The 24164-nt window shown below is 49.2% G+C and overlaps 1 protein-coding gene across 2 annotated transcripts in view; it reads left to right on the forward strand.

Annotated features, from left to right (window-relative positions):
* The first annotated feature begins 785 nt into the window (after positions 1-785).
* Positions 786-24164, forward strand: part of ZXDC (ZXD family zinc finger C) — a 38422-nt gene continuing 15043 nt past the window's right edge. The window contains exons 1-7 of one of the 2 annotated variants that reach the window (XM_066353567.1): positions 786-1874; positions 4678-4830; positions 4922-5000; positions 6405-6535; positions 10838-11008; positions 16271-16956; positions 18737-18821. In XM_066353567.1, the coding sequence (XP_066209664.1) occupies positions 887-1874; positions 4678-4830; positions 4922-5000; positions 6405-6535; positions 10838-11008; positions 16271-16956; positions 18737-18821 (2293 nt within the window). In that variant the 5' untranslated portion in view covers positions 786-886. The remainder of the gene's footprint in view (positions 1875-4677; positions 4831-4921; positions 5001-6404; positions 6536-10837; positions 11009-16270; positions 16957-18736; positions 18822-24164) is intronic. The other variant, XM_066353565.1, reaches the window with a different exon arrangement.

The following is a 24164-nucleotide window of genomic DNA, read 5'->3' on the forward strand; positions in this document are numbered from 1 at the left end:
CAGCTAAAACTTCCCCGAGGATTCAAACACTGGCATGGTCTCTGGGGCTGGGAGTAGCTTGGCCTATTGGAGAAACTGGAAAAAAGATGCGGGCTCTGAAAGAGTACAGTGACAACGAAGAGGCGTGTATTCAGGGGCATACCAACAGGGCCATCAGAGGAATGGGGAGTACGGGGAAGGGCATAATTAGATCTGCATTTCTGGGAGATCACAGACGAGGGTGGTGTCACTGTGACGCCGGGCTGGGGTTGGGGCGGCTGCGCGCAGCACGCAGGATTCCAGACAAGGCGCGCGTGCAGGCGAGGCAAGGCCAGAAGTGGGGCTGTGAGCTTCATCAGGAAAGGGAGCTGCAGGTGGAGGCCGGGAGGCGGGCGTCGGGAAGGCCTCTGCAGGCACGGTCTGCAGCAGCTCGCAGCCGGCTGAGCTTCCCCAGAAAGGTGTTCAAGCCAGACGTCAGGAACTACGCGTTCCAACAGCGCCTCTCCATTCCCGGCTGCGCAGTCCCGGGCCCTCCGGGCCTGTTTCCTCACCACTGGGTGAGAAGGCTGGCGGCTAGTTACCACCCCCACTACCGGGACGAAAGAGGATTGCTGTAAGACGGGCTACCCGGTCCACCGGCGCAGAAACAAACCACAACTCCGAGCCCGGGAGTCTGCCCAGGTAGCCGGGGGCGGAGTGGGCGTGCCCCTCGTCACGCGGCCCGGTCATCACACGCCCCGCCCCGCGGCGCGCACGCACGCGCTCGCGCACGCGCAGCTCTGGGCCGCGCTCCGAGCCGCCCTTTGGCGCCGACTTGCCGCGGCGGCCGCACGGCGTCGCGCACGCCTGGGCGGGGCCGAGGGAGCTTCCTCGGATCCGCGGCTTCGACGCCGCAGCTGGGTCCAAGATGGATCTCCCGGCACTGCTTGGCGCTCCCACCCCGCGCGGAGCCCAGCAAAGCGGCGACGGCGGTCCCGGCCCACTTCGCCGAGGTCCGGGGCCGCCGCCAAGCCCGGGCCCCGCGCGACGCCGCCTCCTGCTGGTGCGGAATCCCGAAGATGGCGGGTCGGGGCCGCGGCGAGGGGAGGCCCGGGCGGCGGCGGCGGCGGCAGCGGCGGCAGCGGCGGGCCCCGAGCCGAACCCGCCGCCCTTCGAGGACGGCGGCGACTCCTTCGTGGTGCTGCTGGAAGTGCCGCGCGGCGCCGCGGCCGAGGCCTCCGGGCCACGGGAGGCTGTGTCCGGCGCCGGCGCGACTCCAGCCAGCCGCCCGGAGCAGAGCTCCCGCGGCGCGGCCGCCGCCCCCGGGCCCGGCGCTGCCCTCGCGGACACCGTGACCATCAGCAGCCAGGACTTGCTCGTGCGCTTCGACCACGGCGTCTTCACGCTGGCCGCCGCGCAGCCGCCGCCGCCTCCCGGCCCGCCGCCCCGGGTCCCACCCGCGCAGCCCGGCGAGGAGGCCGCGAGCCCGGCCGAGGGCCGCCGCGGGCCCCCGGGCCCTGGCGCGCTCGGCTACCGGTGCCCGGAGCCGCATTGCGCGCTGTCCTTCGCTAAGAAGCACCAGCTGAAGGTGCACCTGCTGACGCACGGCAGCAGCCAGAGCCGGCGGCCCTTCAAGTGCCCCCTGGACGGCTGCGGCTGGGCCTTCACCACCTCCTATAAGCTCAAGCGGCACCTGCAGTCGCACGACAAGCTGCGGCCTTTCGGCTGCCCGGTGGATGGCTGCGGCAAGAAGTTCACCACCGTGTACAACCTCAAAGCGCACATGAAGGGCCACGAGCAGGAGAACTTGTTCAAGTGCGAGGTGTGCGCGGAGCGCTTCCCCACGCAGGCCAAGCTCAGCTCCCACCAGCGCAGCCACTTTGAGCCCGAGCGGCCCTACAAGTGTGATTTTCCCGGTAACCCAGGGGCTGCGGGCAGGCTGCGGGGGGGTGAGGCTTCCGGGCCCCCGGCCCAAAATCGGTAGCTCAGGGTGGGTCGGTGGCGCCCTGCCTCCGGCTGCTGGGTTGGGCAGGGTTTAAACTCGGTGGGCCGAGCATGAGGGGCGGGAACGGAAGGGCTCCGGTGTTTGGGGTTTGTGTTTTCCCTGGGTACCTGAACCCTGCAATGCTGTGGGGTTTCTACACCGAGGGAGTGGAGGTGATCACAGCTGTCCTTACCCACAGCGGAGGCCGCAGATCTCTCTGAAGTTGCTTCTGGTTAATGAAAGAAAGAAAAGAATGTATTTTCCCAGAGACTTGCTATGAGAGGCTTTATTTTCTTTGGCCTTATCATTTAGAAATATTCACTCCTCGGATAGTATGGGGCACACACTCGGGGCAGAAGGAAAACAGATGAGTGGCCAGATGTAAAAGCTTAAAATGGGGTAGGACAGATTTTGTGTCTTTGGATACTTTTCTGTGGATTTCACAGTTTTATGAAGTTCCTAAAATTATCCTCATTTTACTGATGAAGCAAATGAGGCCGAGCATTGTGGAAGAAAATCCAGTCGTGTTCTTTCTCCACAGAGATGATCTGCAGCAGTGGGGAAAAAGACTTCAGCCCAGCGAACTCTTTACCAGGATAGGAGGGTTTTAGGTGAGAGACAGTGCCTCCAGGGAGTTAGAGAAGACCCTCCCTGGGAAGGAGTTGGCTTGGAGAAGTAGGGTAGGAGGCATTGTGGTGGGTAAACCTGCAGATCCGAGGCAGGAGTGTGGGCTGCAGGGGGCCAAGCAGAAGGTAAAGGACCTCCCATAGCCGGTTCTTGAAAACAAAAAGGCAAGCGTGCCCCGAGCACGAGCCTTACGTGTGCGTTGGCATCTTATATACAGTCAGTGCTCTCCTAATGTATATGTTGTAAAATATACTCAAGTCTAGGGTTTTGAAAGAATGAAGTGAAAAATACAAACAGGTTCTAGTGTTTTCTTCCCACATGCTGTGAATTGTTTTGTGTGCTCTCTTTCATGGAGAACATGGCTCTAAGCCACTGATTGGAAACCTTTTTCAGTCATACACTCTGGGACTCTTGACAGTGATTTTAAGATTGCTTTAAGTAAAATGCACAGAAAGCATGTTTCTGAGTATAACAGTAGGAAAATCAGGGACCCAGCCAGCATTAGGGCATGAGGTCTTCCTACGGGTTTTGTGCTAGATGATCAGTGGCGTGTCCGTGTTCAAGATGTGTAAAAGCAGGAGAGGAATTAGTGAAGCCCCCAGAAATGTTCCAGATATGAGTGTCCGGAGGACTGATCTAGACAGTGGCAGTGGGAATGGCGAGGCGACTCCAGGTGCAGAGGCAAAGTCAAAGGGCTGGGTTGCGGAGGAGGAGTGGTGGTGGTGGATTGTCCTCATGTAGACAGAGATTCAGCATGCTCAGATTTACCTGGCCAAGTGTATCACCACACCAAAGCCCCAAGCAGGGAAATGGGGGGTTGGGGCATGGAGTGGATTTATGGCAAAGAGGTTGATTTTCCCAGTTCATTGTTGCCAAGAAGAACAGGGTTCCTTGGGCCAATATTTTTAAGTGGTGTTGTGCATTTTTATCTGTTGGGTAGTTTACAGGCATTGTGGTAGCATGTTAAAGGTTTTGGGAAGAGCTGCAATGAAGATACCTGATAAGCTTCTTACATCCGGCTATTTTCCACCCTATTTGAGCTCTGAATGTTTTTGTCAAAAGAGAACTATTGGTGGAAAGTCTGGGAATTGCTCCTTTAGCTGGTGGCTCAACTGGGGGCTGAAGATGGAGGTGATGAAAAGACAATGTGATTGAAGATGACCCTAGTAACCTTTGACAGAGCAGGGAGCCCTGATGAAATGGGCAAAAGGAAAAAGAGAAGCAAGGTGGCAGAGGTGGGGGCTACCAGTTGCTGAGGATGTCAGGGAGGACTTTTATGATGTAGAGCAGCGGTAGTCAACCTGGTCCCTACCGCCCACTAGGGGGCGCTCCAGCTTTCATGGTGGGCGGTAGCAGAGCAACCAAAGTATAATATAAATAAAAAGATAGATTTAACTATAGTAAGTTGTTTTATAAAGATTTATTCTGCCAAACTTAGTGAAAATCTGACATAAAGTACTTGGTAAGTAATTATTATCATATGCTTTAACTTGCTGTAACTCTGCTTTATAAATTTTATAAAGTTACTTCCCTACTTTATAAATCACCATTACTGTGGAACTGATGGGCGGTTAGAAAATTTTACTACTAACAGATACAAAAGTGGGCGGTAGGTATAAAAAGGTTGACTCCCCCTGATGTAGAGGATGGAGCATTACCCCAAGAGATTAAAAAGTCTTGGCTGTTATGATGGTCTGTGGTCCTTCCAACCTCAACACTAACAGAGAACATCTTGTTCCTTAGTATCTAATTTCTCTCATTGTATTTTCTTGGGTCTCACACCTGCAGCATTGACATTTGAGTTCACAAAATGTATGCAAGATTTGTGCCACAGAAGTGGGAGCAGATGTCTGTGATTGAAGACTTTCCCTTGATCAGGTCCTTTCTTAGTCACATTAAAACAGGTGACTTGCATGTGACAGTTGGCTGCCCTTAGCCACCCTTGCTGTAGCTATTACAAATGTCAGTGGTCGTATCTTTGCAGAGGTGCTTCGGACTCATTTTCTCCCTTGTCCTCCTCAGTGCCAGCAGTGTGGGCGGTGGCTAGGGCAGCTGAGTTCTGTGATTTTTGCCACACCAGTGAGCAGGTTTGTGTTTTCTCTGTTCAGGCTGTGAGAAGACCTTCATCACGGTGAGTGCCCTGTTTTCTCATAACCGTGCCCACTTCAGAGAGCAGGAGCTCTTTTCCTGCTCCTTTCCTGGCTGCAACAAACAGTATGACAAAGCCTGCCGCCTGAAAATTCACCTAAGGAGTCATACAGGTAATGAGCTAGAGACTGCGGTGTCACTGGGACCCAAGATTTATAGTAGCTCACATTTATAATGATGTGGTGTAATTTTTTCTCTTCTAAGGTGAAAGACCTTTTATTTGTGACTCTGACAGTTGTGGCTGGACCTTTACCAGCATGTCTAAACTCCTGAGACACAAAAGGTAATCTACAAATTGGTTGAATTATAATATAAGTTTTGGAAATGAATGGTTTCTTAGTAACAAGCCTCTGGATAAAATGTCTGTAGATTTTTTTAAGCTATAAGAAAAGCCAAATGGGCCCCGGCCGGTTGGCTCAGTGGTAGAGTGTTGGCCTGGTGTGCAGAAGTCCGGGGTTCGATTCCCGGCCAGGGCACACAGGAGAAGCGCCCATCTGCTTCTCCACCCCTCCCCCTCTCCTTCCTCTCTGCCTCTCTCTTCCCCTCCTGCAGCCGAGGCTCCATTGGAGCAAAAATGGCCCGGGCGCTGGGGATGGCTCCTTGGCCTCTGCCCCAGGCGCTAAAGTGGCTCTGGTCGCAACAGAGCGACGCCCCGGAGGGGCAGAGCATCGCCCCCTGGTGGGCAGAGCGTCGCCCCTGGTGGGCGTGCTGGGTGGATCCCGGTCGGGCGCACGCGGGAGTCTGTCTGACTGTCTCTCCCCGTTTCCAGCTTCAGAAAAATACAAAAAATAAATAAATAAAAAAATAGAAAAGCCAAATGTAGGTAATTTGGAAAATTTAGAAAGCTATAAGAAAAAAACAGTTGAGAATTTGATCATCTGAAGTCATTATTTTGGATATATACTTGTTTTTAAGTTTAATTGAGCCCTGGCCGGATACTTGGTTGGGTGGTGTATTGTCTGGACATGCAGGTTGCTGGTTTGATTCCTGGTCAGGGCACATACAGGAACAGCTCTAAAAAATTTTTTTTAATTGATACCCTTTATATACAATTCAGTATTTTCAAGAAAGTTAACATGTGGAATAAACTTTCCTTATGTCAATACAGACTTTCCACGGTGGTGACAGCCGTGGAGGGCTGAGCCTCCAGAAGGTGATGCTCAGTGTGTGTGCATCTTACTGACTCTTGACAACAAGCCTGCTGTTCTTATTCTTCCTGTTTGGCATTGAGACTCAAGAGTTGAGTGCTTCGTCCATGGTTGCACAGCTGGGTTTTGAGGGATTTAACTTAAAAAATGTTCCTCAGGAACAGACAGTGTTTTTGTGGGGGCTTTAGAAAGTCCTAGCATTGCAGTGGGTTTTCTGTGCACACTGCTCGTTGCCCTCTGTGGGTTTGAAAGCTTGCTTACTGTCCGGATTCCTAAACAGTGGGAGTAGCGTTATCAGTGCATTGGGACTCAGCTGTTTCTAGATTGAACAGCACTGACTGTTCTGTGTCTGGAGTCCACTGTGTCATTGAAGTAGAATTTGCAGATACCGGGTGGTTAAACTGTACATCTGCCCTTTAAGCTGGAGACACAGTTAAGATTTCCTGAAATATACAGATTATTTTTTTTAAATGCAGAGGGTTTGGAGGTGCCTCCAGGTTGTGTTGAGTAATCGGTGTCATGATTTTCTGTTCTGGCAGGAAACATGATGATGACCGGAGGTTCACCTGCCCCGTGGAGGGCTGTGGGAAGTCATTCACGCGGGCGGAGCATCTGAAAGGCCACAGCATCACCCACCTGGGCACAAAGCCGTTCGAGTGTCCTGTGGAAGGTACGTTTTAATGTGTTACTTTGAGCTATAAACTAGCACCACATCCGCATTGATGTAGTAATTTTTAGCTATTTAAAGGTAAGTTTTGGTTGCTTATAGACAAGATGAGTGTGTTATAGCATTAAATATTTTGTAGTTTATTGCTGTATTTTGGGAGCAGTATTTTGGGAGGAACAGACTTCAGAATCAGACCTGGTTTGACTCTTGGCCCTGCAGTGCACTCACTAGATACGTGACTAATTAGTTACCTGTTTGATTTGGTGGTTGTGAGGATTAGGTGAAATAACATGGAAAATGCCAGTTCTGGTCTCTGGCACACATCCTGGACTCAGTCAGTGAACGTTCTTCCCACTGCGATCACATAGCAGTAAAGCGAGGCTGGCTTTCTTAAGATGGTGTTGAGATTTTTTTCCTCTAAAATCTGAAAGTATGATTCATTCACCGAAAGTCTGCTGTGTGGCTCGGCTGTGCAGACCTCATTCTGGCGCTGCAGAGGCCCTGGGGGGTGGCCTGCCTGGTCAGTATGGCCGTGAACTCCGGTCCTGGCTCTGCCCTTCCCTGAGTGACCTCGGGCAAACTTCTCTAGACTTCAGTTTCTTTATCTGGTTTATCTGGAAACGGAGTTAATAAAGACTCATTTGTAGCTGAGGATAAGTCCTACAAGGTAATCAGTACAATACAGATGGTGTAACCAAGACAGTGTTTTCTTCATCAGAGCTTACTTGGGGTATGACAGGTAACCTGAGGGTGCGGTGGGCACAGAGGTGGTCACCCAGACTGTTCCTGGGGCTTGGAGCTGAAGAGGGAGGAGGAGCTAGCACCTGGGGTGGGGGTGGCAGGAGGCCAGTGTGGGGTCTCCCAGTGCTGCCAGATTAGCAGCTCTTGAGTGCTTAGGGCAGGGGAGGGATGGGGTCATACTGAGTTGAGGCTTGCTCTGGATTCCTGGGGAGACGACCCTGGACTGGGATTTGGGGACAGGAAGGGAGAGAAGGCATAGATGGAAGAGAGAGGAGTTAGAGTTAACAGTGCTTGCTGAGGGATTTGGAAGATGGGGGTTGTGAAAGATGTTGGAGTCAGCATCTCAGTTCAGAGGGAGACACAGGGCAGGTGGTTAGAGGAAGAGGAGTTCGCATTGGTCATGCTGCACTTGAGGTACCCGTGGGCTTTGCAGGTTCAGGTGTTCAGAGGGCAGGGCTCTGTATTGCTGTGGCTTGGTGAGTAGTAGGCTGGTGTGAGGCAGACAACACACCAGTAATCATTTAAACCGTGGAAATGGATGTAATTCTCAAGGAACAGTGTACAGTTAACCCTTGAATGCCATGGGTCTGAGCTACGCGAGCCCACTTACATGCAGTTGTTTTTTCAGTGAACTGCAGTTCAGTTGGCCAGCATAATTCAAACCCATGTTGTCCAAGGGTCATTTCTGTGGTTGGGAATATGCACGGGTTTTCGACTGGGCAGGAAGTCAAGCCCACCTAACCCCTGCATTGTCAGGGTAAACTCTAAATCAGAGAGAAGCAGTGCAGTAATTGAGAGTTACTGCTAGGGTCACACTGCCTAGAGCCAAATCCCGGGTCTTCCCGTAAGTAGCTCTGTGACCTTGGACAAGCAGCTCAAGCTTTCGTTGCCTCTTCTCTTCATCTGTAAAGTGGTAATAAAACCTCCTAGAGTTGTGAGGGTTTGATTAGTTAATGAATTTAGTTAAGGCACATATAAACTGTCAGAAAAGGTCACCTGCGGTTGTTGCAGTGACTGTTAACAAAAGAAGGCCTAGGACAAAACCCTGGGACTGCCTCAGATTCAGGTGGTAAAGAAGAAGGGGGCCCTGGGAGGAGCCCGAGAAGGAGTATCAGCAGTGATAGAGTTGCTGGACCTGAGGCCAAGAGGAGGGTGTTTGAGTGCCGAGTGCTGAGGTGTGGTGGGCTGGTGCGGATGTGCAGGGACTCTGGCAGGCAGGCTCCCCAGGTCTCCCTGCTTACTGTGTGAGGTGTGAGGTTCAGTGGAGTAGCTGAGGCAGAGCCCTGGGCCCTGAGAGCTGAGCTGAGATGAGGCTGGAGATGCTTGCGCCGTTCTTTTCTAGAAGTGGTTGCAGATAATGGAGAGAGGGTGACGGGCAGTGGCTGGTTGATAGTGCTTTTAGGGAGTGACAGTGAAGGCAGGAACTTGGGGGAGGGGTCCCAGAGCCTGCTTTCATTTTTGGTAAGTATTGATAATTCTTGAGTCTGGGTGACTGTACCATTTTTTTTGTAGCTGGTCTAGGATAAAAACTGTCTGTCCTCCATGGAAACAGGAGGAGGGAGAGGATGGAGGGCCATCAGTAGTAAGCATGTTTGAAGGAGGACAGGTGCGAGACTGAGGACATTGTGTAACAGAGTGGGAGCTTCTCCAGGGCACAGGTGCTGGCGTCTCTGTCCCAGAGCATCTCACAGGGGTCAGGCTTGGTAGATCCTTGTGTGGTCACTGTGCAGATGATGCAAGCTGAGCAGATGCCTGTGGAGTTCGGGGCTTGGCGGGGAGCTGTCACAGGGACTCAAGTGGCACCTGGGTGCGGTTGTTTGGTATAAAGGTGGGTTGATATTTATTAGTATATCTGATTTGTAAAGAACTGACACAAGTCTTAATAGATAATGGTGAAATTAGGAAAGAGAGCTGTTAACACATGAAAAATCTGTCATACTTCTGGTTATCAAAGGAAATAAAAATTCACTGCTGGCAAGAGTGTAGCAGACGGCCTCACTGTGGTTGACCTCTGTCCTAGGGAAAGCAGTGTGATGAGAAGTAGATTCAGCACCCTGCTCTGCGAGCTCCCTCCAGAAGTCTGTGCTGTGGGCTCCCAGCTAGGAAGGGGTCGGGAACACGGCAGACGGTGTTTCCCTGAACCACCGGAGGGAGCACAGTAGGCACCATAGACAGGGCCTGGGCGCGAGCCTGCAGCACCTCTTCTCTGTTGTGTTTGCCAAATGTTCTTTCATGAGCTGGACTGGGAAACAAGTTTGAAGCTTTGTGTGAAAATGAAATAAGTTCAAAACTCCTCTCAGAGGCAGCCGAAATCCTTCCTTGTCTGGTCATATCCTATCTTAGCCTCTTTTCCTAAAATAGTCCTCCTCCTCGCTCTGGACTCCAGCAGCCCACCTCACCGCCTCGCGAGTTCCCACAGTGTCACGTGCTCCTTTCCACTTTGCTGTGCACTGTGTGAGGGCGCTGTGGGTTGGTGTTGGCTCCTGTTGTTTCCATAGCCGCTGGGAGGTTGGTGCCATTCCTACTGACAGAAGAGAAGGGAGATTCCAAAAGGATAAGTAAGGCCACACACTAGTAGGGTGCTGAGCGAGTTAGGATCCAGTCCTGCCAGCTGCAGAGCAGGCTCTGCCCACCTTGTCCAGCTACCCCTCACAGTGCCCATGCCTTACTGTGCAGCTCCTCCGCCGGATGCCCTTCACGCTGCTGCAGCTGGCATTGTTGAGGCCCAGTCCCTTCGTGTGCTGTCTGCCTCCTGAAACTTTCCTCATCCTCAGGAGCTGTGCGGTTTCCTCAGCTTCCAGCACACATCATGGCACTGGAGGTGGTTTCATACTGCTCTTTATTATGCAGCTGGTTGTTTACCTGTCCCTCCAGGTCACAGTCGCCAAGACTGCCACTTCCTCTTCTGTCCCCATGGTGCTGAGTTCCAACATTGGACAATCAGGGCATGAAGAAAGGTGGCTATATTTTTGAAGCTGTGTTTTCTCTCTAACCTGCATGTGGGTCTGTGTTCTTAATGTCTTGCTGAATAGTCAACAAGACAGTACCAGCTCCAGGCTCCGCTCAGGCCCCCAACTTGGGCCATTTGCTTGGTCCCTCTGAGTATCAGTTTCCAGTGGTAAAATGAGAGGAATTGGCCTTGCTGATCTGCTGAGATAGTTTCTAACTGTGAATATTATAGGATTATGGTTGTTTTCATAGTATAGTGTATTAGCTTAGTAGAGATGATTAGTATAAAGTTTTAGCAATTAAACATTTAACTTTTACTACTTAATATAACTTAATCTTTCCAGCAGCCCTGGGTGAAGAAACAGGCTCACAGTTAATTTGTCCAAGGTCACACATCTTCTGCTCAAATGATGTGGGACTTCAAATCCCCTTTTAAAACAGTTTGCTTTCAAATTTAATTCCTTATGATGCTGCTCCAGGGAGTCTTCAGTGTATGTCTCTCGCCAGTGGCTGAAGCATGGACATGCGTTGTCTCATGACTGATGAGATGAGGAAATGGCAGCATTGTTCCTTGGTAATTCACAGGTTTAACACTCATCATTCCTTTTGTTCCAGGGTGCTGTGCCAGGTTCTCCGCTCGTAGCAGTCTCTACATTCACTCCAAGAAACACCTGCAGGACGTGGGTGCTCCAAAAAGCCGCTGCCCGGTCTCCAGCTGTAATAGGCTCTTCAGCTCCAAGCACAGCATGAAGGCGCATGTGGTCAGGCAGCACAGCCGGCGCCCAGGTCTGCTCGGTTATGACCCAGCTCGGCCTGTGTCAGAGAAGCAGAAGTGGGCCATTGCTTTCTTAGCTCCTTTCAGAAATCGGCCGAGTCCTAGGTTAGGGGAATTGGGGGCAGTAATGTCTTACCAGCCCAGGGAGCATGGCTGCTAAGCCTGGGGCCCCGTTTGGACTCTCCGGCCACTCTTGCCTCTGCTTCCCTAATCTCTCCTTGTCTGAAGTGCTTACCTCGAAGAACATTCAGTCTTCTACTTTGGTGGCTTTTCCTAGCATGTGTCTCCTAAATCTGTATCTTCTGTGACCTCTGTCCTCAGCTCTGAGCCTGCTCCTCCACCATTTCTAATTCCGCTCTTCTTGCTAAGTTCTTAGGTTCTTTCTGAGCATGTCCTTCTCTCTCCTCTTCTCCGTCCTGCTGCTGAAGAAAGTCCTTGAAGACGAGAACAGAGTTACTTCAGGGCAGGGATGGGAGCAGAGGCATGAGCACAGAGGGAACCACAGGCGTTCTCTAGAGCAGGGGTCTGGACACATGAGGACTTGTTCCTTTGGCCACCTGGTGGCATGGAACTGAGAATTCTGCCTCTTGAGGCTGCATACACAGACCTACGGTCACTATGTTGAGGGGCCTGGGAGGAGGCCAGGGAGCTGCATCCCCTTGAGCACTCATGTCACCCTGCTGTCTGGGTGTGGTCAGGTGGCTGCGCCTGGCAGGTCCTGGCTGGTGAAATCCTAGCCAGCTATAGAGTTACCTGAGTTTGTTGCTAACCAGGCCCTGCTCCTTGCCAACTGTGTAGCAGGTAGCACCAGCCTTAGGGCGCACCCACTTCCCGTCTGTCCTGGGCAGGGCACAGGTCTGCTAGCCTTGGTGGTCCCATCTGTTTTCTTTTTTTTTTAAATTTAGTGAGAGGTGGGGAGGCAGAGACAGACTCCTGCATGCAGCCCTACTGGGATCCACCTGGCATGCCCACTAGGGGGTGATGCTCTGCCCATCTGGGGCGTTGCTCAGTCTGGCTATTTCAGCGCCTGAGTTGGAGGCCATGGAGCCATCTCAGCGCCCACAGGCCAAATTGCTTGAGCCATGGCTGGGGGAGGGGGGGGTAGAGAGAGAGGTGGAGAAGCAGATGGGTGCTTCTCCTGTGTGCTCTGACTGGAAATCGAATCAGGGACTTCCACATGCCTGGTACCAACTGGCCAGGGCCTTTTTTCTTTTCTTGTTAAAGATTTTATTTATTGATTTTATAGAGATGAGAGAGAAGTGGGGTATAGCAAGAAGTATCACCTTGTAGTTGTTTTACTCTGATTGTTCACTGATTGTTGTATGTGCCTTGACCAGGCAAGCCCAGGGTCTCGAACTGGTGACCTCAGCGTTCTAGGTCAATGTTTTATCCTCTCCGCCACCTCAGGCCAGGCATCCATCTTTCAGCTATGGAACTTGGTTCTCAGAATGAAACGTTCTGTTAAAGTGCCTAGAGCAGAGCTTGATGGGAGTTGTTTCAGTGAGTGAGTGTGCCCTTCCTCTGGCTTCTGGTCCTGTTTAATGTGTCTCTTCTTTCCTCCTTTGGCTAAAACAGTAATTGCTATTCATCTTTGTATTTAACAAGTCTGTCCCTGACACTAGGTGTCTTGAGGATTCATGTTAGAGGCTGTCACCACAGTTCACAGAGGCCAGTCAAGTTTCTTACACTGGCATTCAGTGATTGATCAGGTTCCTGCCTCTGTTTCTAAAACTTAACCTGCCTCGCCCGTCTCTGAGCTGGTCTGTGAGGCCGTGTGTGCCTGGTCTTTCTGCTCCTTCCCCTTTCCTAGCCCGGCTCATTCCCAAGTCAGCAGTGCCCCCACTTATTCTCAGGTGTGAGGGCCTCTCAGGTGCCTCCACAGTGCCTCTTTTCCAGGCTCCCTATTGATTTCTTTTTATTTTTATTTTTTTTCAGGCTTCATATTTATGATGTGACGTTGACTTAACTTGTTTGTCGTTCTTCCCTGCCACATGTTAGGGATAGATAGGCCAGTGCTCGCCTCATGAGAAATAGCTGCTTAGAAATATCCATATATTGTGGACTGACTTTGCCAGGGGCTCTGCAGTCCCGGGATTAGCTGTTTGAGTTCCTCCTCATAGGTGGTCCTGGGATGGGGGGTCCTCACCACTGTGTCACTGACAGAGAAGCTGAGGTGGAAACGAGAATTTGCCCGAGGTGTGTAGGCAAGGAAGGGCTGGAGCTAGGTCATCATTGTAATTTTATGCTAGATGCTCTATTGTTTATTTAATGATTTTTGAATATTGGCTTTTGCACATAGCAAGTCTCCAGTAAATATCTTCGGAATTAGTAAAGTGCTAAAAAGGAAATTTATGAGCAAATTGAAATCTTTTTTTTTTTTTTTTTTGTATTTTTCCGAAGCTGGAAACGGGGAGAGACAGTCAGACAGACTCCCGCAGGCACCCGACTGGGATCCACCTGGCACGCCCACCAGGGGGCGACGCTCTGCCCCTCCGGGGCGTAGCTCTGTTGCGACCAGAGCCACTCTAGCGCCTGGGGCAGAGGCCAAGGAGCCATCCCCAGCTCCCGGGCCATCTTTGCTCCAATGGAGCCTTGGCTGCAGGAGGGGAAGAGAGAGACAGAGAGGAAGGAGGGGGGGAGGGGTAGAGAAGCAGATGGGCGCTTCTCCTGTGTGCCCTGGCCGGGAATCGAACCCGGGACTTCTGCACGCCAGGCCGACGCTCTACCACTGAGCCAACCGGCCAGGGCCTTTATGATTTTTTTTTTTTTTGAAATCTATTTTGCATTAAGATTATTATTAATTTTTTCATAGGGTGCTGGATCCTTAAGATTGTCAGTGGAATTTTTGGGAAGTTTTAATAAAGTGACAGTTTTTGCCTGACCAGGTGGTGGCACAATGGAGATAGAGTGTCGGACTGGGATGCGGAGGACCCAGGTTTGAGACCCCGAGGTCGCCAGCTTGAGCGCGGACTCATCCGGTTTGAGCAAAAGCTCACCAGTTTGGACCCAAGGTCGCTGGCTTGAGCATGGGGTTACTTGGTCTGCTGTAGCCCGCGGTCAAGGCACATATGAGAAAGCAATCAATGAACAACTAAGGTGTCGCAACGAAAAACTGATGATTGATGCTTCTCATCACTCTGTTCCTGTCTGTCCCTATCTATCCCTCTCTCTGACTCTCTCTGTAAAAAAAAACAAAAACAAAAAAACCAAAGTGACAGTTTTCATTTTAATTTCTCCAAAGAATCACCACCATTTTTTTTTAAGATGTTTCATTGGTACTAAGAGATACTTAATGAAGTAGCAATAATATACTGATCCTATTTTTAAACTTTGAAGTAATATGAAAACTAAAGAAGATATATTCCAAATTTGGTTATTTTTAAATTTAGGGGATTCTAAAATAGATTCTTTCATAGGTTTGCATGAGAAATGTAATAAGCATTCTTGACATGGTGTCCACAACCAGAAACTATGTACTGGTTTGGGATTACACGTAGTCCCTGGGTTACAGATGAGAGAGGTTCTCTAGGTTTGCTCTTTAGTTGAATTTGTACGTAAGTTGGAACAGGTACATTTACCTATTAAATGCAACTTAAACAGATGTTGTCTTAATATATTGTAGTATTTATTTTTACTTTTCTGTGCATATACTATAAATACTTAAACATTTTCAAACACAGCCTTAAACAGTCTTGGGTGCTGCAGAAGATGATGGGCTTGTTGGAGAGGGTGGGACTGGTGATAGAGAGTCGGTCTGACTCTGCTGCTGGAGGCAGTTTCTTGAAGCAGCATCAGGGAGGTTTGTGCAGAGCTTTCCTTTGTCCCATCATAAAGGGCCCAGTAGCATCTCAGACCCTCAGTAACTGTTCGGTAAACTCTGGTGAGCCTCTCTGTGTCAGGATCCTGCTCCTCTAACTTTGCCATTCCCGCTTCAATGAGATGAAAAGCATCAGCTGACTCGTTTCTGGAGTTTCTAGGTCCCTGTTTTCTTTCCTAATTGCTGTCATCTGCTCTTGTTCCATAAGGTCTTCATTGGTTAGTTCTTCGCCATAGGAATCGAGTAACTCTATGATACCATTTTTCACTGATGTCCAGCTGCAGTTAATTACCAGTAGTCCTTGTGGTTCTCTGTTCTTAAGTACGAGTTCTATGTAAGTTGGCTGTTTGTAACTCGGGGGCTAACTGTAGCAGATGGTTGGTGTGGGAAGAGACCTGGGAGCTGAAAGCCTTTCCCTCTTGCTGGGCCTTAGCACAGTCTAGAAACTGCAGGGAGGAATTTCCTAAGAAAGAGTAGCATCAGGTCCTTGTTTGGCCCTGGCTTTGGCATGATTGGGTATATTTGTGTATAAACCCCCAACTTGATGAATATTCATTGAAGTTTTTAAAAATTATGCTAATGTTCATTATTCCCCTGAGGGTGTTATGATTATTTAAGTGAGTTAATTGGATAACATATAATCAAATAATTAAAGAGTATTGGGACCAGTAAGTAAGACTGAATGAAGAGAGATCTACTAGAATTGGTTTTGGTCTTATTAAATGCTGCTTGAGGGCCAGGCACTGTGGCTGGTGCTGAGAGAAAGACGGTCAGACTCCACCCTCAAAGTGGTCCTAGCGGGGACGACGGGAGTGTGTGATGGGCTGGGAACAGAGTGGTGGCAGGTGAGGAGAGTCCATCTCTAGAGAGCCAGGGGCCGTGATCTCAGGTCTCTGCGGCTCTAGAGCTGAGGCCACAGGCCAGTCTTTCCGCTGATTCCCCCAGATGACTCCCGTGTGTTGTGCAGTGGCGGTTAGTTGTGGAGTGAGGCATAGAGTATGATGAGACATGAGCTGATACGAGCCAATTCCAAAAATACCCTCAGAACCAGAGTTCACCTCGTGTCTGACTCTGAAGATTGGTGTGCCGTGGAGTTTCAGTCTTCTTGTGGGTAGCTATTGTGGTATAGCAGAAAGAGCACAGGATTTGATGCCAGGAAGATTCAAGTCCTGTTACTAATTAACGGGACTTTAGAAAACATGATTTAGATGCTTGAGTCATTTCCTTCATCTGGAGAAATCCTTGTCAGCTCGAGGACTTGGGACAACACATGTGAAATTCCTGACATGTCATCATGCTGCCATGGTTCCGTGTGGCCGCTTTTGACCTGCCAGGCAGCAGTGTCAGGAAGAAGGCAGTAGATGTTGCCTCTGGGTCACCGGACATCTTGAGTACAAATAAAACTTTTTAGTCTTCAAAGGGCATGATGTAACTGGAGTATTCCTTTTTCCCCCAGATCTCTTCCCTCCGCTCGGAGCTCCGAGTTCTCTTGCGCTCGGCAGTGAGCTTGGCAGCCCAGGCCAGAGCGAGCTCAACAACCTAGACCTGGCGGCGCTCTTCTCTGACGCACCTGCTGATGGCACCGGTGCAGCTGGGGCCTCAGATGAGGCGCTGACCTCTGGAATCCTGACTATTGATGTGAATTCTGTGAGCTCCTCTCTCAGAGGGAGCCTCCCCAATAGTAGTACCTTGGGGCCAATGGACCCACTGGTCTTGGTGACTCACAGTGACGTTCCTTCAAGCCCGGACAGCCCTCTTGTTCTTGGGACAGCAGCCACAGTTCTTCAGCAAAGCAGTTTCAGTATGGATGATGTGCAGACTGTAAGTGCAGGAGCATTAGGCTGTCTGGTAGCTCTGCCTGTGAAGACCTTGAGCCAGGACCCACAGGCTCGGACATCCAGCAGCAGTTTAGCAGCGGACACCACCACACTGACCTCTTCGAGCGCCCCCTTGGGAAATACCAGCGTCCCGGGACTGCTGACTTCAATCAAAGTGGAACCAGACTCGCCTCCTGGCTCCGGAGCCGCCAGGCAGGAAGAAGGAAGCAGAGAGCTGTCCCCACCTGTGTTCTCCAGCCCCCCGGAAGAGCACAGGCCTCAGAAAGACGAAGGGCTCAGTGCAGGGCCGGGCAGCTTCTATTTGGTATGAAGTGCTCTATTTAGTCACTGCCACATAGGTCACTTCTCTTATACTCAGTTTGAGGGTGTTCTAGGTGAATCTCTTATGTGCAGACATTTCTTACTCTGTGCAGAGAGGCTTGGAGCCCTGGACGACAAGTTTGGAAATCTGAATTCTGGTCCTGAGTCTGAACTGACTGGTTTTTATGACCTTGAGCAAATTACTTAACTTGTCTGAGCCTTAAATTCTCTTTTTTAAAATGAGGGGGATTGGCTAGATCTGTGATTGTGTGATAGTGTTTCTTTTCTTAAAAAAAAAATGGGAGTGTTTCATAATGTTGAAATACTCTGCCTTTTTGCTTTTCACTTAATAACAAGCCCTTAGACTTATAATAACCTGAGGAAGAGGAATTGTGATGTCACCTGTCTTTACAGTTTTAATGGAAACTTTAAAATCGTGCAAAACATTTTTTTTTTAAATAGTAGAATTAAGGGGGTGAAGGGAGTAGTTTGTGAACATTTGTTTTTGGAGGGTTATGAGTAGTTATCCAATTTTGATACTCAACAGTTAATATAATTTATATTTATGTCAGTTATACATTTAATATAATTTAACTTAAAAATAATTTAAAGATTTTGGGGTAGTATGACTTTCCTCAGGCTCACATGGGAAAGATATCAGATAGGTTTTTTCTTTATGGCACAAGTTAAATTTGATGGTGATATTGTTAAAAGTGTTAAATCTTATTTTACCACAATTTTTAAAAAATGTTTAGTCCTTTGAACTAGGATCAGTTTTGAGGACTGAGGTAACTCATCTGCCACGGAGCCAACTTTTATGTCTTTGAGACCGAGAGAAGCTCCGTCTCTGTCAGGCTTCTGGTGTCTCGTTTGTTGTGGGCCCATCACCGCATGTGCTAACCTGCTTCGGCGGCTGCAGCAGCTGCCAGGTGTGCGGGTGCCTTGGCCTGGAGGAGAGATGGCCAAGGCTTAGAGATTTGTGGGCAGTCAGTGCCTAGGGAAACAGCAGTTCTCTGCTCCAACTGCATCATCGCAGAGGCCTTACTGTGGGTGGAGGCCAGTGGAGCCACCATGACCTTGATCCTGCCCCTTGTTCATTTTCTTGCTCGCTATGTGACATTGTGCTGCCTCGATTCTCTGAGCACAGATGGGGGAGGGGGGTGAATGGGCTCCAGGTATGCCTTGTTTAGGGTGGTTCTTTCTGCTTTTGTAGTGATAAGTATTAAACTATTTGTCTTATAAAACGTTCACAAATTTACAACAGTTGAAGTTCTGTTTAAATACTTCTTGGATCCCTCAGTAGACTTCCTGAATTCATAACCAATATGGTTTTGGTCTGTAAGACGTGAGTTGAGTGCCTGCCGCCAGCGCGGCCCCCGCAGTGGGTATACGAAGCAGGACTCCCCAGTTTGCCCTGTGGGTGTTCTGGCGTGTGTGGAAACGTTGGGATGTGCTGCAGTGAATAAGCCTGAGTCTGAGGGAAGCTGGTTATTTGTTTCAGACAGCAGAGAAGTATGTAATTTATTTTTTAATGTAACTTAGTTTCTGTATAAAATGTTTCAATGTTTTAGACTTTGGAGGAATAAACTTTGCTTCTCTGGTTAATAAAATGATGGATATTCCACTTCTGATTTCATTCAGCTACCACTGTAACTGGACAGAGCATTCTCAGAGCTCTGCACTTCACTCTGGTCAGGAAGCAGACTTGTTACGTGTCAGTGTTCCCTTGCTAGCCTCCCATTGCTGTTTGGGTCAGTGACTGACACACTTTTCTTTGATCTCAGGAAAGTGGGGGCTCAGCAAGAACTGATTCCCGAGCCATTCAACTAGCCAAGGAAAAAAAGCAGAAAGGAACGGGGAACAACGCAGGTGAGGCTGTGTGTACTGCAGTGCTGGGAGGGTTCCGACAGTGACCTTGGGCTAATGAGGGACAGAAGACAAACAAGATGGGTGTTCCTGTGTTCTCTGTGTTACTTTTCTGTTCAGAATGCCCTTTCAGCAACTCCTTAGTTTTATGTGAATTTAAGAAAAAATAAGTTACCAGGAAAATTCCTGGCATCAGTGTGGACATGTTTTATTTACTCAAGAAAAGCTGAGTGAAAGGCGGTGCTTGCAGACTTCGGTGTCTGTTGTCTGGTAGGCAGGTGAAAGGCGGTGGTTGCAGACTTCAGTGCCTGTTACCTGGTAGGCAGGGAGGTAACGAGCAAAGCAGACCAGGTGTCAGGAAAGTAGAGGTGGAGATCTGGTGCTGCTGCTCCCAGCCCATGCACTTGTTTTTGGGAGACCCTGAGGACAGGCTGCCACTGTCCCTAGAGCCAGCCTCTGGTTGGCATGACGCTTTATGGGTACCCAGTTGAGAGTTATGTTGAAAGCCTCTAATTTTAAAATGTCAGCAACTTTTTTTGAATTTTTGTTTTGTTTTGTTTTGTTTGTATTTTTCTGAAGCTGGAAATGGGGAGGCAGTCAGACAGACTCCGCATGCACCCGACCAGGATCCACCCGGCATGCCCACCAGGGGGCGATGCTCTGCCCATCTTGGGGCATCGCTCTGCCGCAATCAGAGCCATTCTAGCGCCTGAGGCAGAGGCCACAGAGCCATCCTCAGTGCCCGGGCAAACTTTGCTCCAATGGAGCCTTGGCTGCAGGAGGGGAAGAGAGAGACAGAGGAAGGAGAGGGGGAGGGGTGGAGAAGCAGATGGGCGCTTCTCTTGTGGACCCTGGCCAGGAATCGAACCCGGGACTTCTGCACGCCAGGCCGACGCTCTACCACTGAGCCAACCGGCCAGGGCACTTTTTTGAATTTTTAAAAACACTAAGTGGACCCAACAAAACCTGCCGTTTTGTGGCCTTATGCATCCTTCCATCTGTCCATCCTGAAAATAGAATGGTAGACACAGTGCTTAAAGGGAACCATGATGAAATCTTTTGTGAAGGGAACAGTGAATTATTTTTAATATTATTATTTTGTATGTTTCTTTTGCCTTTTATACTTTTATATCTAAAATATATTTTAAAAATATCAGTGAGTATATAGGATTAGCAATGTATTTTTATATCTTTCTGTTCTTAACAACGTAGGACTTTTTCTTTAAAATGACAACTTCCTATTTTCTGCTGATCAGTTTTCTTAAAGCAAATATTTGCCCTGTAAGAAGTGTTGTACATCTCAGTGCTCATTGTGACTGAGGAAGTGTTACCTCCATAGTTCACGAAGTACCCAAATGGGACTTTCAGAGATGATAAAGTATGGTGGGGGTGATATATAGAATGAAAGAATCAGCACATATTAGGCAGAGTTGATGAAGAAAACCAAATGTCTTTATTTAACCTGTTAACCTCACCTTGAAGGAAAAAAAGTCACTACAAACATTCAGGTGTATAATACATGGTACATACATTCCGTTGCTTTGGAGTAGCATCTATAGATGGGATTTTATATTTTTATTACTGTTTTTTAGAATATTGTAGCATCTTAAAAAATATCAACACTATAAAAACATAGCTACATATTAATCATATTGCCTCGTTACATATCAACACTATTTTCTTTATATTTAGTAAGTGTTCAAATTTTAATTGTCTTAAATCCCATTTTTTTTTTTTTTTAGCTAAATAGAGATGAGAAGCATCAACTCATAGTTGTAGCATCTTAGTTGTTCACTGATTGCTTTCTCATATGTGCCTTGACCAGGAGCTCCAGCTGAGCCATTGACCCTTGGACTCAAGCCAGCGACCTTGGGGTCATGTGTAGGACCCCTCACTCAAACTGGATGAGCCTGCACTCAAACCAGCAGCTCATGGTTTCGAACCTGGGTCCTCAGCATCCCAGGCTGTTCTCTATTCATTGTGCCACCGCCGGTCAGGCCCCATAAATGCTTTTTATAACTGCTTGGGTCAGAATCCAAATAAGGCTCATATATTTCTATGAGTTGACATGTTTCTACGTTTCATTTACATGATAGGATAGGTTTCTCCTTCCAGATGTCTCCTGCGTGTTTGTTGAAGAATCTGGCAGTGTGGGCGTTGCTGATTGTATCTCTGTGGTGTAGCTTAACAGGTTTCTGTCTATTACGTTTCCTATAAATTAGTAATTAGACCTATAGGTTTGATCTGATTGACGTTTGGTTTTTGGGGGGAGCAGTAAGGTGGGGGTGCCCTGACTTTTGGCGGTCTATCCTGTGTTGATCAGAGAGGTTCTGTCGTTCCTTTCTTGTTAATTAGCTAGACTACTACTGGAAAGAGCAACTTCTCATCAATTTTTTTTGCCCTGATATAGTTCATACAGGAAAGTCAGGATAAATGCCTGAATCTTTCTGTTCATCAGTTTTAAAAATAATGAGCAGGTTTCTTACCATCTTCCAAGAGTGGTCAAAGTGTTTTTTTTTTTGTTTTTTTGGTTTTTTTTTTGTATTTTTCTGAAGCTGGAAACGGGGAGAGACAGTCAGACAGACTCCCGCATGCGCCCGACCGGGATCCACCCGGCACGCCCACCAGGGGCGACGCTCTGCCCACCAGGGGGCGATGCTCTGGCCCTCCGGGGCGTCGCTCTGCCACGACCAGAGCCACTCTAGCACCTGGGGCAGCGGCCAAGGAACCATCCCCAGCGCCCGGGCCATCTTTGCTCCAATGGAGCCTTGGCTGCGGGAGGGGAAGAGAGAGACAGAGAGGAAGGAGGGGTAGGGGTGGAGAAGCAAATGGGCGCTTCTCCTATGTGCCCTGGCCAGGAATCGAACCTGGGTCCCCCGCACGCCAGGCCGACGCTCTACCACTGAGCCAACCGGCCAGGGCCAAAGTGTTTTTTATACATGCTTTTTTTTTTTTTTTTTTTTTTTTTTTTTTTTGTATTTTTCCGAAGCTGGAAACGAGGAGAGACAGTCAGACTCCCGCATGTGCCCGACCGGGATCCACCTGGCACACCCACCAGGGGGCGATGGTCTGCCCCTCCGGGGCGTCACTCTATCGCGACCAGAGCCACTCTAGCGCCTGGGGCAGAGGCCAAGGAGCCATCCCCAGCACCTGGGCCATCTTTGCTCCAATGGAGCCTCGCTGCGGGAGGGGAAGAGAGAGACAGAGAGGAAGGAGAGGGAGGGGGAGGGGTGGAGAAGCAGATGGGTGCTTCTCCTGTGTGCCCTGGCCAGGAATTGAACCTGGGACCCCTGCACGCCGACGCTCTACCACTGAGCCAACCGGCCAGGGCCATATACATGCTTTTTTTTACTGTTGATTTTTATTTATTTATTTAGTTTTAACTTTTAACTTACTGTGTTGACATGATTTCAAGTGTCCCACTCAGTATAAGATCATCTACACCCTGCATTATCTCCTCACACGTATACATGCATTGATTACACATTTTATATAGACTTTGATGGGAAATAGAAAACTGGAATCTGGCAAGTATTCTGCCTTCATATGTGAAGGCAGTAGAAGAATTTTCTTGTAAGTGCAAAGGCTCTAATTTTGCCACCCACATACCAACCTTGGAAAGCCATCTTGCTTTAGTTTAACTGGCCAAGAGAGAGGGGACTGTAAATATAGGCTCACAGTCCTTTTTCTAAAACCCTTGGGGCTAGGCCTTGGCCGGTTGGCTCAATGGTAGAGTGTCGGCCTGGCGTGCAGGAGTCCCAGGTTCGATTCCCAGCCAGGGCACACAGGAGAAGCGCCCATCTGCTTCTCCACCCCTCCCCCTCTTCTTCCTCTCTGTCTCTCTCTTCCCCTCCTGCAGCCAAGGCTCCACTGGAGCAAAGTTGGCCCGGGCGCTGAGGATGGCTCTGTGGCCTCTGCCTCAGGCGCTAGAATGGCTCTGGTTGCAACAGAGCGATGCCCCAGATGGGCAGAGCATCACCCCCTGGTGGGCATGCCGGGTGGATCCTGGTCGGGCGCATGCGGGAGTCTGTCTGACTGCCTCCCCGTTTCCAACTTCAGAAAAACACACAAAAAAACCCCAAAACCCCTTGGGGCTAACGGTACCCCCCTCCCACCACCATTTTGTTTTTTGGAATTTTAGGGTTGCAGAAAAATGCGTTCTTTGGCAGATTGCATACACAGTGTCACCTGTTTGTGTCCTCCATTTGTGGTGTTCTCTACCCAGTTGCATCTCCCACAATCATGGCTCATTTGCCTAGCTCATGATCCCGGCTGCCACTGCTGTTCTGTTACGTGGACTGCAGGCTTTATTTGGATTTGACCAGTTTCCCAGTAGTGTCTTTTCTGTTCCAGGATCTCACATTGCATTTGGTTGTCATGACTCTTTAGTCTCTTCCTGTCTTTGTCTGTCCCTCAACCCTTCCTTGCCTTTTATGATGCCTGTGAAGAATGCGGGTGTCTTAGTCTGGAATATTCACCTGTTTGGGCCTGTCTGATGCTTTTCCTTGACTCGACTGAAGTAATGAGCCTTTTGGAGCCAAAGTGAGGTATCCTCGTTGCATCATATCGAGGTATCAATATATTATTATTACAGGTGATGCTAACCTTGATCATTGGGTTAAGGTATTATCTGACAGATTTTCCCATTGTGAAGTTACTCTTTTTCCCTTTGTAATTAGTAAATATTTATTTTGAGGTAGATACTTTGAGATGTGAGCATCTGTTAAGGGTCTGTAAGATAACCCTCACTTTTTACAACCAGCTGCAAGTTTGATGGTTTTCAAAAGACTACTCTTTTCTCTTTTAAACAAGAGAGAGACACAGAGAGAGGGACAGACAAGCAGGAAGGGAGAGAGATGAGAAGCGTCAGTTATTCGTTGTGGCACTTTAGTTGTTCATTGATTGCTCTCATAAGCTTTTTTTTTTTTTTTAAAGAGATCTTTTGTTGTTGTTTGTTTGTTTTTTATTTATTAATTTTTAGAGAGGAGAGAGAGAGGGAGAGAGAGGAGAGAGAGAGAGAGAGAGAAGGGGGGAGGAGCTGGAAGCATCAACTCCCATATGTGCCTTGACCAGGCAAGCCCAGGGTTTCGAACTGGCGACCTCAGCATTTCCAGGTCAACGCTTTATCCACTGCGCCACCACAGGTCAGGCCTTTCTCATAAGCTTTGACCAGGGGGCTACGGCAGAACGAGTGACCCCTTGCTCTAACCAGCAACCTTGGGCTCAAGCCAGTGTCCTTGGGCTTCAAGCCAGCAACCTTTGGGCTCAAGCCAGTGAGCCTGTGCTCAGGCTGGCAGCCTTGGGAACTCGAACCCAGTTCCTCTGCGTCCCAGTCCGAAGCTCTAT

The sequence above is a fragment of the Saccopteryx leptura genome, chromosome 11 (genome assembly GCF_036850995.1).
Source record: "Saccopteryx leptura isolate mSacLep1 chromosome 11, mSacLep1_pri_phased_curated, whole genome shotgun sequence".
NCBI lineage: Eukaryota > Metazoa > Chordata > Mammalia > Chiroptera > Emballonuridae > Saccopteryx > Saccopteryx leptura.